General features: G+C 38.0%; 1 protein-coding gene across 1 annotated transcript in view; it reads right to left on the reverse strand.

Moving 5' to 3' along the window:
• The window catches only part of LOC104515813 (glutamate receptor ionotropic, delta-2), a gene marked incomplete at both ends in the record, with an annotated part of 38,959 nt that extends 29,427 nt beyond the window's left edge, over window positions 1–9,532 (reverse strand). Inside the window, 2 exons of the mRNA XM_010159925.1 lie at window positions 2,270–2,582; window positions 9,335–9,532. Of these exons, the coding sequence (XP_010158227.1) occupies window positions 2,270–2,582; window positions 9,335–9,532 (511 nt within the window). The remainder of the gene's footprint in view (window positions 1–2,269; window positions 2,583–9,334) is intronic.
• Window positions 9,533–16,358: the final 6,826 nt, after the last annotated feature.

Here is a 16,358-nt window from a genome sequence, read left to right on the forward strand (position 1 = left end):
TTTCTGAGGTCCTCTGAGTCTTTATGTTGAAGTTGGTCTGTAAGTTTAATATGTTTGGTATCAACCCTAAAAGTGTGATTTTTCTTTCTAGCAAATTAAAGACTGTCCTCTTCTTGTTTGAAGAAGATGTATCTATAGCTTCCCCTCACTCAGTAGTGACCAAGCAAACATTTTATATTAGTCTAGTGGATTCTCAGAGTTGTGCTGAAAACCCATTTGTTAGGGTGGCAAGATGTGTCTCTGTAAATAAATGCCTCTCGCCTCTCACCTTCAAAGTTCTGTGAATTTCTTTTTCTGAAGTCCAACAACAGTTTTGGTGTTCCCAGCAGGTTTTACTGAGTTGCACCTCATGACCCTCTCACCATGGGGAGTGGATGCAGAGCTCCTTGAACAAATTCCTCTGCTTTTTCTAATAAATTCTACTTTTCTGTCATCTGCTCCCAATTCTTTTAATCTAATTTCTTCCTCATCTTCATGTGTAATTCAAGGCTTCTCTCCAAGCACTTTAAAGCACTCATTTTTACTGAATGGTCAGAAAAATCTTTTCTTTGTAAGCTTACTGGGCATCTATTGAAGAGCTCCCTTGTGGGCTAGTACTCTGGACCTCTGACTTAGGACACTTCAGGACACTGGGCAACACAGCCTTACTTCAACAGACCTAAGACAAACAATTCAGGTAAGAATTCATGAGATTGATTAAACTAGCTTTGCCTCCTTTAAACCTTTGCTGGGCAGTCTCTTATAAAGCTTTTAGGAACTAATGATGTTGGGAGTATAGCAGGGATGCTAAGGCTAATACTAAACAATAAACCTATGTAAAATTATTCGCATTCATGCAGTAAAGAAACTAATTCACAAGTTAGTGTAACAGACCAACTGCTCTGTCTCAGTTGGATTCCCTAAACAGTTACACTCGGGATACTTTGAACAGAGAGAAAACTTTATAAACCCACCCACGTACATTCAAAAAACATTTGTAGCTCTCATCTGTCTCTGAAGTCTTTGGTTTTCTTTAAACAAAATCCACAGCAAACATGAATCAATCTCTTCAGCTTTCCTCAGCTGAACATCACTGCTCGAGACAAAAAATAACTTTAAAAATAATGTCTCTAGGTTGACGTATTTAAAGTCGTACAACTTGTGGAACCTCTCAATTTCAGCTCTTTTTTTCAATGGTGGTGTTAATTTAGTTTTTTTTCCTTCTAGGAGCTTCATACTTGATTTTCATGCATATGTCTAGCTTTTATGGATGTCATCTGATTATTTTCTAACAATAATGGGGATAATGTAACTTCTAAATGACATGTTGCTGGTGTTACATAAATATGATGTATTTACCTACAGTGTTCCATCCAAATTCATGTTAAAACAAAAAGACTCCAAAACTATCTGTGAGTTTTGAGCCTGCAGTGGCCATGGCCGTTTGTAGAGCAGATGTTCTGTGCAATTACAAATAGTTCTACCTGCAGTGCCAGTAGTGACTGATGAACACAGATACGCCAGAAGGCACTAGTTCTGTTTAGTTGTCAGGTGTTATTATCTAACTCTTCCTTGTCCTCATACGAAGCCATGTTTTCTTATTTGACTTTGCATTGTAACCCTAATTTGTAGACAGGAATTTTAAGTAGTCTATACAAAGCCAAGATCTGTAGTCCCTGATGTCTTTAGGATGCATGATTAAAGCTCTGCCATAAAAGGCAGATTGGGAAGGACTTGGGAATATAAACAGAATTAGGGAATAGCCTGGGCTACACCAGATGCTAGAGGGGATTGAGAAAGCATATAGGAAGACCAGAGAAGGTTAAGTCTAAACATTATATAGGAAAGTGAAGGTAAATCAGAAGGAGGAGGAAAGAATGTCAGGTACAATAAGACCATTTAGCACTGGTGACTAGCCTAAACTTAGTTCAAAAGGCAAACCCTAACATTTTTTTGTCTGACTGTGTAAAAACATGGTACTCACATTAACTGTGAACAATTCTCCAGCAGATGATGAGAAATACTTCCGCCCCACACCCTTCCAGCCAAGAAAAATAATCTTTCTTCAGTTAGACAACTACAAATCAAAACAAGCTAGCATGTAGTGCTCTGAACTTCTCATGGTTACCAAACTGGGCAGCCAAATGTCTTAGAAACATTATAGCACAAGGCTTTCCTGTGGCCCCAGTCCCTCGTGGGCTGTGGAAGGGATGCAGGGAAGAGGAAGGTCTCTAGGAATGGGAGGATATACAAGTCTTCTCTTGGAGCAGAGTCTCCCTCTGCCTCTTACCTTGTTGCACAAAGGATCCGTACACAAACCACATGGAGTTGTAGAGGGTTGTGGAGGTCATAGATCCCATCTGAAGGCGTGGGGGGTTGAGCCAGTTCAAGAGGTAGACCAGTAGCCCTACTAACAGCACGGTACCAGCTATGCATGCCCACAGGGACAGGTCAAACGGTGCCAAGCAGGCAAACATGTCCACTGTCTTCTCTGCCTTTCGAAGCAGCACACCCACTGAGTAGTCCATGTAACGCGTTGTGAAGTCCACCACATTTTCACGGTCAGGGGTGATGGTTAGGGCAGAGATCCCTATATCAGCTCTCTGTGGAAACAGGGAGAGAAAACCACATATGTAAGCAGGAGCCACTGAAAAGGTCTTTGTTCTTCTGTGATTTATAGCAGCTAAATGTATGTAGAAGCAGATGCCAAGACCGATGTCTTAGGCAACACATATGTGAACACAGAAATGTCACTAAGGCTTGAACAGGACAGCTGTACCATGTGCCTTAGTTTCTGTAAACAGGCTGCACTTGGTGGACTCAAGTGCATAAGCTCTTCATGTTGTTATTTTCCAAGGAATCAAAATACCTAAATACAGATAATAGCTGGAGGAAACCGGTTATTTTTCCCAGCCTGGCTTACTGAAGACATCATTGTGGCAAAAGGCAGACCTTGTGTCTAGCATTTCCAGTCAGAGGAAATCAGCTGCCTGACAGAGCAGCATGATAGCCAACATTTTGATGGCATAATGAACATGACAAAAGGCCACTACACAATAAAGGGCATCTCATATGGTGTTTGGGGGGCACTTGAAATTCTGGAAAACGTAAATTTTGGCTGCAGAGTCTGAAGTGAAGAAGAGTAGATATTCCGTGCAGTTCCTTTACTACAGTGTCCCTGCCCATGGCAGGGGAGTTAGAACTAGATGATCTTTAAGGTCCCTTCCAACCCAAACCATTCTATGATACTTATTCCTCTATATCCTACTGCTAAGCAATTCCTCTCTCTTCCAACCTGTCCTGCAGCTACCTTGGACTTACTTTGTGTCATTTACATTTTTTGTAATTTAAAGAACCCATTTCAGATGAGAAGAGGATGAATAACATTCCTTGATCTAATCATTGTATTTCACAGCATGTCTGGGTATTAGGTCTCCAGAGACACCAGGCAAAAACTACAGCAGGTGCTGTTTTACTTTTCACACATCCAATTAGAACTGCAGTGGAAACAAGAAAGGGTATTTAAAGCAGACACATTAATACCGTTTAAAAAGCCCAAATACTGAACAAAAAGACTATAAATTCTAGATATTTTAATATGAAAAAGAGTACTCTAAATAATTTCAGCTGCTACTAGTTCGATTTAATCCATTTCTGTTCTGCCTAAAGCAGTGTGTGGTCCTTTGGAAGGGGCTGAGGAGAGCACAGAGGCTTGAAAGTCTTGGTACTGTGTCAAATTTTATTAACTCTCTTGAATTTCTTTATTCTTGCCCAAAGAAAGCAGAGATTACTAGCTCTTTAGAAATGTGTTGTGAAATATTAAGTGGGAAGGTATGGCAGCTGAAACTGATTAGAATCAAATTTGCACATCATCTGGGCTCTTTATACCATCTGTGAAACACAGCAGCCCATGGTAGAAACATACTTCTACTCACCGTGCACTTAAGACTTCAGTTTAAATGATGTTACTTTAATTTTATATTAATTATTCACTGGCTTGAGAAAGTGGTGGAAGATAGCTGGAGGCTGATGATTTGGACAAAAATGTGTTTGAAAATATTGATTTGCTTAAAAGCCATGAATTAGAGCTTCAGCTTTAATTTGTAGGTTACATGCTCTAATGTCTTAAGTGAAGCTGTGTTGATGTGCACAGCTGAAAGTATGGTTTCATGAATTCACTTCATGCTCCTTCCTAACCATTTTTTGAGAGTGATGATTTAACTGCCCTTTGCCCATAGGCAGCAGCAAAGTTAGTCAGCAATCCAAGTAAAATTTAATCAGAATTGCCCATGGAAACCTTCAGATCATCTGAGTCTCTATTCTCAGATTATAAAACTTCTGGTCAACAAATGACTCAAATAATTCACAGTATCTACTAACTGTACTAGCTCCAGTGAGCAAGTGGCAAAGCAGTCATTGTTTGAACTGTTTTCCACAACTGTGAATACACATGTATTTTTAAAATAATTTACAAATATAAAATTCCAATGCTCTGCACCAATAGTTTTCCACTACTGTGAGTTCCTAATTCAAGTTGTATTTGTAAGATATTTAAAGACTCTCCACCGAAAAGCAATATACATAAGTAAAAATTCTTTTACCAAATAATAGATTACTGTAGGACTGAATGACTAATGATTATTTTCTGCCTTTTTTCCCCCCTTTATTTAAAGAGAAACATATTTCTCCTTTAAATACATTGAAATGCATTGCATGAAAAAGCACAGAATGTGGTATGTGCAGAAATACTACTTCTATTTTGCATCTCAGGGGAGCAGTCTCTCCATATTCCCCAGCATTATGGCTCCACTCTGGTTGCCAGCCAGCTGTGATAGAGAAGCAATGCTATCCTAGCGCAAGTGTTGCATTTCCTTTGTCATACAGGAGCAGCAATTGGGATATAATTGCAATTGGGATATAATTATATCTTGTGATTAAATAGTGGTACTAAAGCAAAAAATAAAAAGGAGAGATTAAGTTCTAACCTCTTGGTATTCCCGTGTCTAGATTTAAAAAAAACCCCAAACCCTAAAGGTTATACTGAAAAAGGACAGCTCATATTCTTACCTTACTAAATTAAATCATATACACCAACTTACCAGAAAACTCCATGTTTATCACAAAACCAAGCTTAAGCTTAACCTAATAGTTGATCTAGAGATGGTGAGAATCCTTATTTACACATAGATTCTATCAACTTGCACCAAAATTGGAAGTTGCAAAAAATTAAATGCTTGTCATTAACATGTCAAATTGGATCAGAGAAGACATCAGTTTGAAGAACTCAAGGTTCACTTAGCGCTTCTGAGATAGAAAGGCAAAAGCATGCAATTATGTCAATATTTAGATGTAAAGTTGCCAATCTAAATTATAAACATGTAAAACTCTCCACTCAGAGTTTTCACAGTGCCAAAATCAACCTATTGTCAGCATCTTAGATATCTGTTAAACACATTTCTGATGAATTAAATGGTCACTCCTGAAACTGACTGACTGACCGACAAAAACAGCAGAGGGCATTATTTTTCTTTATGTGACCTGCTTCGGAATTTATATTTGTTAACCACAGTTCTCCTGCAGTCATCATAGAGCAACATTACTAGAATGAGAAAATCCAAAATAAATGACCAAATGGGTCTGATAGTATTGTTACTGGTGTCACAGGGCCTGCTTGCTCAACAGCAAAGTCTAGAAATCCCTGAAATGACCATATGCTATTGCTTAAGCAAGCACATCTCATACACACAGAAAGCAATCTTATAATGATTCCTGTGGTTCGTGACTGAGAACAAGGAAAACAAATTAATTGCTGCCGTGAAGCCTTCAATTTTATCCATTTTCAGTGTTAAATCAAGTTTCAACGAATGCTGGAAGCAATAAACCACATTCCCACATGATACATCAATATGGACATGCAAAAATTATTCACAGAGACATTTTTGCTCAAGTTACCACACATACATCCAAATAATTCTCCATTTACTCAGGTATTATTTTCTTCTTCTTCTTACATTGTGCTCCCTGTATGCTTTCTTCCTTCCTATGCTATTTCCCATAGGAAGATGCATTAAAAAAAGAGCCTTATACAAGAGGCTTCTTCTGAGTTTGCAGACTGCCTTAGAAATATTGAGGCATGTATTTAGTTTTTCCTTTTCTGATGGACCTAAGTGGAATCAGGCAGTTTTCCCCTATGTACTTTGCTTCCTGATGGCTCCTCATTGGAAAAAAAAAAAAAAATCCTACCAATGAATGTAGCATGGTGAAATTTGGGAAATAATGGTTGATGGATGTGAGTATCATCAGGAAGTCCAGAGCCATGCTGGAAAGCCTACTTTCCTCTCCCAGCTCATCCCTCTTGTATTGCGGACTTGAGGGCTAAAGGAAGCACTGTGAGAAGACACAGATAACTAACAGCAAGAGAAAGATTTGTGGTAAAGTGTTGTTCCATTGAGATGGTTTTAGCCTCTCCAGAGAAAGCTGTTGCTCTCTAAACTGACCATGTTTGTGAGCTGAAGCCCGGTGGGTTGCACAGAGGGGCAAGAGCACCATGTGCCTCTCTCTGAAAGAGCATTTATCCCCCTAGACCTTCTGGTTCAGGCACTCAGCAAACAGAATGCTTTCCAAAACACAGTTACGTTCAGTTTATTTTGACAGAAGGTGTATGGAGCAAGGGTGTACCTACTATAGGTCTTGACAGTCAAAGGAGGGGAGGTTTGAATGTTTCCAAATTCAAACTGAAGACCAATTTCTTTGATCTGATGATTTCAGCTCCTATTTTAGCAGTCAACAGGAACCTTGTCTTCAAAACTGGAAAAGCATGAACTTGGCACAATCTCATGTCTGCAAGGCCAGCTGTGGACCTGCGGCATGTACTTGGCACCACAGGGCTTCTGCCCTGCACTGCAGCCTGGGCAGAGCTGCTGCAAATGGGAGCAGCCCAGGACTGCTCTCATGTGATACTAGGGCCTTCACCTGAGCCTGCTGTGTGCTGAATCAGGTTAATGAAAACAGCATACGTTGATCAACACAGAAATTATGTGCTTGCCACAGCAACTGACATTTCATATGGCACATCTTCTGCAGTGGCCACAGGCATCCTTCTCAACGAGATGCACGCAAAAAGAGAAGACAGATATTTTCTATTACCCTTGAGTAGGACTTGTCTTTTGCAAAAATACATTGTTCCCAACTAATTTCTCGCTCACACACTAACAGGCAAAGAGCACTCCCTCTGTTTCTGGATTTCCTCCACGTGTTGGCCAGACTATCATGTAAGACTTGGTTGGAAAAACAAGGAAACACCCTGTTTTAAACAGGTTAGGTCTTTAATTTAAAACTTTTCTCTGTTCCTTTGCTTCCCCTTACAAAATGTCCAAGGACATAGATATTTGAGTTCTGGGACCAAAACTCAGTTCACCATAAATAAGAAAGCAGCCTTTCAAGAACAGCTTGCACTTAGTAAGGGGTAGATATATGCTGGCTGCTTGCCCAGAGGTTCTCTTTTGCCTTAAGAGAAACAAAGAACGGGAGAGAATGACACACTGAACCTTTACGGTAAACAACATAAAAACCTTAAACATAAACCTTAACGGTAAGCAACATAAAAAATAATACACTGCCATAATATTGGAAAAACGTGGGTTTTTTTTAATTCCAAATGCAGTTGCATTAACTCTTCATACTTTCTAACCATACAGAAAGATTTTGTATCCATTAAGACTCATTTACAACAAAATTGTAACAAACTGGTAAATCTGTTCTACCCATGCTATCTGTTTACAGATCTATGTGTTTATCACTGTAAGGGTATTATTAGAGGTATATCAGTCCCTGCATACTAAGGGAACAAAAATGCCATATTTTTCAGTGAACCATTTCATATCAGTTGTTATGAGTTCTGCCTAGAAATCATTGATTTCAAATTAATAAAAAATATTCCAGGCACATTTCCATCTCCAGAGCCATCTAGGACTAAAACTCTCCAGTTTGTGTTATGCAGTGGCCTGCTGAGTCTTTTACTGAATAGCGTAGAGTAGGGTATAGCAGGGCAGAAAAAATGATAAATCATTAGAATATTGCGGTGTTGTGTAAGTAAAGTTTAAATGGTGGAGGAAAATGCACTTTTCTAAGTATCTTCAACCTACCGCTTATGACCACAGCATTCCACCTTCCAGCTTCTTAAGGGCATAAGAAGATGGCAATGGAAGTTTATTACTACAGTCTAGATGTATGAACCATGTCGCAGGTACAGCATGTGTGGTTGGTCTTCATTCCAACAGGGTTCCTACTGCTCAGGAAAGCAGGATTGTGGTTTTTCTCTCCCTCAACACCCTCACCCCCACCCCTTCTTTCTTTTTTTAATCTTTACTGCAAGACTTATTTTCCAGCATTTTGCTAAACTTTTGGTTGAAGTATTTAATGCTTAGGTCCTGTATCTAACTTCACTGCTCTTTATTCTCTGCTGTGATTATCAATTAAATTCCACCTGCAGATTTGGAAAAGCACTTCCATAAACAACCAGTAAGTTATTAAAATGATTATCAATTGCAATTATTTAAGGAAAAACAACCAATACAGGTATCCATAGCTGTGGAAGCTGCCTCTACAGGTTAACTACTAGCAACCAAAATATCTATGTTCAGGTCAGAAATAAGACATCAGCAGAATCGAGGCTGCATAGCCCTGTCTTTTTCTCTCAATGGGATAAACTGCAAAGACGAGATGTGAAGATTAGGAAAAAAAAAAAGAAAAATATGGCACATTTTTTGGTTTAATTTATTTATGATATAATGTTGAACATTTAATGTAAAATTAAGTAGACTAAATGGTTTATTAATTACGGAACAGAGAACACACTGCTCTTGATTCACTCATCTACATAATGTGTTATATATCAATAAAACATTTTCTGTTGATTATATACTTCATGTATTCATCACACCAACATTTTTCTAAGTGCTATACATTATTTATGTAATGTATCACTAATTACTGCACCACCAATTTTTCCCCTTTCGAACAGGCTCTTCAACTCATTTGTGTAAGGTCTTGCCAAATTAATTAGGATGCTGTGCATACCATTATTTGACTGTATTCAGATTTCATAATGCTGTACTTTGATTGGAAAAAAGGGATTGCCTTGTTGCTTAAATAGCTGCCAGCAAGCACTATGTCTAGGTTTTTCTTTACTGCCCAATGCACCTGAACATACTATAAAATGTTGGTGACACAGGCAATGAACAAAACGTTACCACTGAGTCATTAAAAAAGGTTACTGTCTCATACAAACATAATATACACCATATTACCTATCCATATCACATAACCTTATTTGGTAGGTTATTAATAATCTTACCTTAAATACCAGTTCTCCTATCAGTCCATTCCACGACCCATCATCCTGAGGACTCCCATATTTGTGATCCGGTGCAACATAGATTTCATATTTAAAGCCAAGGTAGGTAGCCAAGGCTTCCAACACGTCTATTGAGAAGCCCTGATACTTCTTTGGTTTTCCCAGAACATTTTCAGACACCATGACAAAGGGCTCTTCCTAAAGAGAAAACAAAGGAGGTAATTCTTAGTATAGCAATGACATGCCATATTTGGGTGCCGTTTTTTCAAAAATACAGGATGAATTATTTAAATATACAAAACTTTCCTACAACACATTGTTAGAGGTGCCTCTTGCATTCTGCAAAATGTTATTTTTTAAACATTTACTTCAACAGAGAAACTTTCTTCTCTACTGTCTATTTCAGAAGTAAATCTTTTGTTGTAACATCACAACTGATATGTTTTACAGTCCTTATGCTCAGCAGGACAGACAGGCACTCATATGTCTGTCCATAAACAGAGAGAATTCTACAGAACTGACAGTTTCCACTGGCTAGGCAAATGTTGTATTGGACAAACACGACTACTAATTCATCCTGTAAGGGATGAAAAACATGGCAGAATAGGCTGTATTACAGAAATGTGCATTTCTCTTGTCCTGCTACTGTGATATGAATATAAGGTGGTTAACTTTTAATAGTTTTATCCAAAGAACATCTGTTTGACTAGTTTAGGGAGAATCAGTTATGGGACTTAAGTTACTCTATCGGAAAGATTGGTGAATACTCATCAAAAAGATGAACATAAAGGATGTAAATAGATACTGAAAGTTGGAATTGGTTTCTAAGATTTAAAAAAAAAAAAACCATGCTTTTCTTTTCATTTTTCCCAAGTTTTGTAATGGTTTTCTCGATTTTTTATTAATATTTCAAGTATTATTTTCAGAAAGAGATGATTTTCTGGCTAAATTTAATTTCTTTTTTTCCCCCTCCTTATTCTTCTTCTTCCTGTTAAGTATTTAATTTCAATGCCTTTTTTTTTCACATCTTTTTAAAATGAAACACAAAGAGTATCATATTTCTGAGCATAAAAAATATATATCTGCCATAGATGGATCTCACATATACTTGTTTATTTTCTCTGGGAACATCTGATTACCTAAGCAGATTTGATACACCTAAGCAGAGCAAAAGTATAAAATTCCCCCCCAAAAAAATCATGAAGGCACTGTAACACTTCTTTTAATATGCTACATTTCTTACTTTTAATTTGCATGGTGCTGTAATTTAGTAGGAGTTTATCAGAAACATCTATTCTGGGTTGCAAAAATTAGCTCTGTCTTGTCATGCCCATGCCATGAAACCCCTTCCTGATCACTTTCTCCTAGTCTGCAAAACCCACAAGCATACAGAAGAAAACAATTGATTTTTCATAGTGTTTGTGGCCCAAACTTTAATTGTATCTCCAGAAGCATTTTTGTTGGTATTTAAATTTTTTTTTCTTTATTATTCTACTACTCATCTCTGACATTGACTCTGAAGCAAAGGCACTTTTGACAAATTTTTTACTAATACTTCATTAAATATTTTCAGTTTCTTAGTATGTCACGCTATATGAACAGGTATCACTGAACTGAAGGCAGAATGTTCTCAAAATAAGAAGGGCTCATTTGTAAATACTTGAGTTGACATTCATGAGGGTAGCCACATGCTGAGGGTGTTGTCAAAGAAGCAAGGATACAACCGTACTGCACTGGCAGGATGTTTTCTTTTCTGACTGCAGGAAATCCACAAGGAAAACCCAAACCCCCAAAACCAAACCAAAACCCAAACCCAACCAAACAAAAAAGACAAAACAACCCCCTCCCCCAAACCCAGCAAAATCCCCCAAAACCCAAACCCAGAAGGGTTGACGGCCTCAAGGTATTATTTCCCAATTTTCAGAATAGAATACATTTTTTACAATTTTTCCAAGATCAGCCAAATGGAATAAAAATGAAGGATAGCAAGTGCAAGTGAATTTTTGAAGTACTTCTCTAGCACCTGGGTCCAAAGAACATTTAAGGAATTGAGACTAAGTTGATGAAAGCCTCTCCTAAATGAAAACAACGAGTGAATTCAGCTTTGCCGATCAGTTGGATGAGAGATTCTCTACTTATAGACTCAGAACTGCTGGAAAAAAAATATTTCACCACAAAAAAAATTTGTAATTTATCAATCTAAGCACATTATGCACAAAATTCTTGAGCTGTATGTATAAGGGTGTTTCAGAAGTTGATAATTTTCAGATTAGAAAGGATTTATTCTTATCACTTCTGTTATTAGAAGAGAGTTGCTCATAAATTGAATTTTTATTCAATTAGTTAAAAAGTGATTGCTAATTGTACAGTTTTAAAATACTTTTTAAAATGCAGTTTGCCCCAATTAATTTCAGTCTTTTATTGATCTATGTAATATTGTTTGCTGTTGAGAGATTTACAAAAAAAACCCAGTGTCCAGTGTGCTATATATATAATGAAACATAAATAATAAAATAGCTTTATGCAAAGGAACTAATACTTCTCAATTTCTGTTGAAGCCTGGAGCAACAAATAATAATATTCCAAACAAAACAAATCTATTGCTACGTGGGTTTTTTTTTGTAATTGTTTACATTTGTAAGAAGGCATTGAAAGAGGATGAAAATATGTCTTGATTATTTCCCCCAATAAATGTTGCAAACTGAAACTATGCCAGTTGTCTTCTTGTACACTGGATGTTATGTGAGCTATTATGCAAGGAGATGTATATCCCTACAATGCTGATGTTAAAATGATTGCCTGCATCCTTGAGAAAGCAGAACTTGTAGAAAGAAAATACACAAAACGCAAACAACCAATACATTTCTCATCCAATGAACAGAAAAATAATGAGAACAAAAAATAAGTTTGTTGACGGTAGGTCTCAAAAACTCACAAGCTAACTAATGAGTTTGGAGGTGGCAAAATTTTCCTGGATGATGAAGCCTCCATTAAACCTCAATAAATTCAAGAAAATCCTGCTACACTTCTCTCCAATGCATGTGGTAACTCAAACTATCTGCAGGTCTTTCTTAGAACAGCCATACAACTGCCATTCTTGGAGATACTTAAAACTCACCTGCACACAGTCCTGAACAATCTCTTCTAATATTAACCCTGCTTCTCACAGGTGATATCCAAAGGTCCCTTCAAACCTAAATTCTTTCAGGGTGCAGTGAAGTAGAGGAAGGTCATTGTTCCTGCTTCTCCTTTTCTTGCACTTTGGGAGACACCTCTCTAGGGGCTGATGAGCCTCTGTGGGGCAAGAGCAGACTTCACAACCTGAAAATTCAGGGTAGTCTGGAAAAGCAAAGAAGTCATAATGTGCATGACCAAGGAGGAATAAAACCAAAATGAATGGATTGCTCCCCCTTAACTTCTTGATTTTGCAAGATGGATGATCTGCCACACTGGGTCCCATAGCCATTAGGTTTAGGGACTAGCTTTGCACCCAAGCTCAGTGGAGATCCTTTAGGAGAGGAGCTTTCTTTCTGCTTCACCCCCAGTGAGACTCCTTATCAACTGAATGCAACACTACTAAGCCCGTGATAAAGGCTCCTTCTCAAAACAGCTCCATGGTTATCACTGTCTCGTTTCTTCTTGGGATCTAAGCTGTTCTGCCCTGATACAGAGGAGGATGGGTTTAAGACTTAACGTGGATCAAAGGATTTTACGGTGTTGTGGGTTAACCCTGGCAGACAGCTGAGCACCACACAATCAATACCACCTGCAGCAAAATGAAAGTCAGCAGCAAACAGGTAAAATTTATATTGGGTGAAGCTGTGCATATTGCTTTTTACAACTAAGAAGGCAAATCTAGTTCCAGAAATGATTACCCCCCGAGCAAGAGAAGCTGCAAAATGCTCACAGACTAGTACACCTTAGGAAGACTAAAGGCAGATCCAAGAATAAGTCAGCATGTCATAAAAAAATGGAAAATGTTGGGAAAGCCAATAGGAGAGTGTAAGTATACTGGAGAATCAACTCACAAAAACCTTGCCTCCATTAATTTACCTATTATCACTAGATACACATTAAGACTGACATAGGTTAACAACATGCTACATATTAAAAGTGATATAATTTAACATCCTCCTCCCACCTGAGCAACTATCTACTTTCTCATGCAATAGCTCTGGAGGTGCCTGGTTCCTTTATTAAAGTAATTCTACTACTCAACAAATCTACTCAATTTTTGTCAGGTGAGTTGATCTGATTGCCAGGGGTCAAGACGAATGTCAGAGACAGGACAAGAAATGGAGTAAGACTATACAAGTAGAAGTAAGGACATACCAAGAATGCTCCCTTTTTGTTATCAAGGGAATGTTAAGCAACTCGGACATCTTACCCAAACCTATTTTCAGAACACAGTATTATTTTATCACATTTCACAAATTAGGGTTTATCAATGAAAAAATTGGTAGAGTAAGAAAGCATCGTCACCATTTTCCACATGCAGAATGGAAATGAACAGATTTCATGACCTGTAGAGCTGCGAAGTGAATCCACATGTGCTGGGTCAGGAACAGATGTCTTAACCATGGACTCTTTTCTCTCTACCTTACTTTAAACCTTTAAAACATTTGTACTTGCATATGTATCCATGTTTTGGTGAACCATGAGCGTAAGTGCAGGAAAAAACAATAGAGGAAAGCAAGCATTAGATGAGAACAAAGGAAGGTGGGATCCAAAAAAGAGATGTCTAGACTCAGGGAGAGTCTTACTCTTAAGGGACTGCTTGCCAGGGTAAAACTGTGAGTGGACAACAGAGATTGTAATGTGCCCTAGTCAAGGGAGAACTGATAGCAGGTCAATACAGGCACAAAAAGGGATGTCACACATCCAAACCCCAGACTTCAACCCCTGCATCTGGTTTTACACAGTGGAAAGTAGGGGATTGAGAATTTTTTTCCTTTTAAACATATCAGTAGAAATTAGAAGATTGATAGTATAGAGTTTGGAGCAGTGTAGATTCAAGATTAGTAGCAAAAAATAAATGCTGCACTTCATTGCTTTTTTCCAACAAGTAAAAGGGCTATCACTTTTGCTTATTCAGATCTTAGGGTCTGGTGTACATAAAAATAAAGTAACACAAGGTTTTGTAAGTGCTTGAAAAGTCTACGATTAAACGAACAAAATATAGTTTTTATTTACTCTGATGAAATTATCAGACATATACCTATAATTTGGATGTAATAGTTGGTCTGAAGTAATCTTTTAATATTCTTTACTAGACCACATAATAAAGTCAAAAATAAGAAAGAAGAGATGAGCTTTTGGGCACAGAAGACCTTCACATTTGAAAACAAAAGGAGCAATACTGAAGCTAAATAGCAGAAAGTACTCTGAGTTTAACTTGGTTATGTTAATTAGGTAGACAATCAAAGTAAAACACTGGTTTGTAACCATGCCAGAGAGGTGGATGATTAAGACCAGCAATAAATTCAGGCCTTTGAGGAGACAGGGAGGGAGAGCAAGAGAAGGATTGCTTGTGAAGCATTCAGGGACAACTACATGTAGGAAAAATGTATATCTCTAAATCCAGAGTGTCTATTTGAGATGACTTTTAGCAGCCAATAGAATAGTGACTTTAAATTCCAAGCTTTGAAACTAATCTTTTAGTTTTTCAATGACAATCATGTTTTGGAGGTTCTGGTATTTTTGTATAGATTCTCTCTTTTTAGACAAATCACAGAAAACTCTCTTGAAGGAACAGAAAAAGCACCATTTAAATCTTCATCACAGCACTAATTAAACATGTGAGAGGAAGAAAAAGTTGCATTCAGTGGCCTGCTTACAATTAAGTGGTGGTCTTAGCCCAGCTGTTAATTTTATATGCACAGCACATTATCAGGAGATCACTGAATGGGCAAGAAGGCATATTTTCTCTATAATTAAAAGGGTAGATTCTGTGGCTTTAAATTGAGACTTATTTCAGGACAGAAGCTATATGGAGCCATCGTACATATATAAGTCTCTTATGTTTGGTCTAAGGATAAAAGTGCTAAAAACGTCTAGAGCATGCTTTATAAATGGAACAGCAAAACAAAACCTTCAGGATTATTGTCCTGCTCAGCTGAATCCTATTTTCCCCTTAGCACAGACAGAAAATATTCCTAGTCAGGAGGCTATACAAAAATTATTAAGGAAGCAAAATGTTATTGGCTTGTGAGATCAGAGAAACTGATCAAAGCTGGGACTTACAACGCATTCTGGGGCTTGACTCTAAAACTGCCGATGGATGGCCTTATGTACTTCTGCTATGTTTGGAAGAGAGTTTTGAAATTACCTAATTATATGGGTGGATAGAATTCATAAAGCATATGAAAATGACCTCTGTGTCTACTCATTAGAAATTTCTGAACACACTGGGATATAATACTTTAATATTGACACTCTGTATTCATTAAATCTTCCCTTCTTTTCTAATGAAAGTTGAAAGAGAGAGGAAAAACCAGAAGCAAGAAATGAAGCTTGGCTGTGGGCAAGACTCAATCTGTGCTCAGGACTGACTCTAGAAACAGTGAAGAGGCATATTAAATGATTCACATAGTGCAGGCAGATGCTTGGCAATCACATGAAGTAAATACTCACTGTGACACTTTAAAAACTCCATCACCTGCAAATGCTAAGAAACTGCTCCCAAAAGTGAAATTCACTCTCATTACTGGATCTCTCAACTCATTTTCAATGGCCGCTGGATGACCAAGCACAGTCATTATAACCAACAAGAAGCACTAAGTGTCATAAACTGTAACGAAAATAATTCCAAGCACATGACGCTATTGTCTTGTTGCTAAGAATAATTACTTTTTTCTTGACTCATAAAATCGAGGGAAGCCTGGGAAAACAGAAAAAGCAGGCCAGGGCGTTCCCAGAGCCAGGGAAACCCGAGAACGAGCTGCTAGGCCCGCCCGGACCCAGAAGCTCTCGCGCTCCCTTCGGTCACGCGGCGAACGATACAGGCGTCGTTAGGCGAGGGTCA

This window comes from Eurypyga helias, unplaced genomic scaffold (assembly GCF_000690775.1).
Source record: "Eurypyga helias isolate BGI_N326 unplaced genomic scaffold, ASM69077v1 Scaffold47939, whole genome shotgun sequence".
NCBI classification, from domain to species: Eukaryota; Metazoa; Chordata; class Aves; order Eurypygiformes; family Eurypygidae; genus Eurypyga; species Eurypyga helias.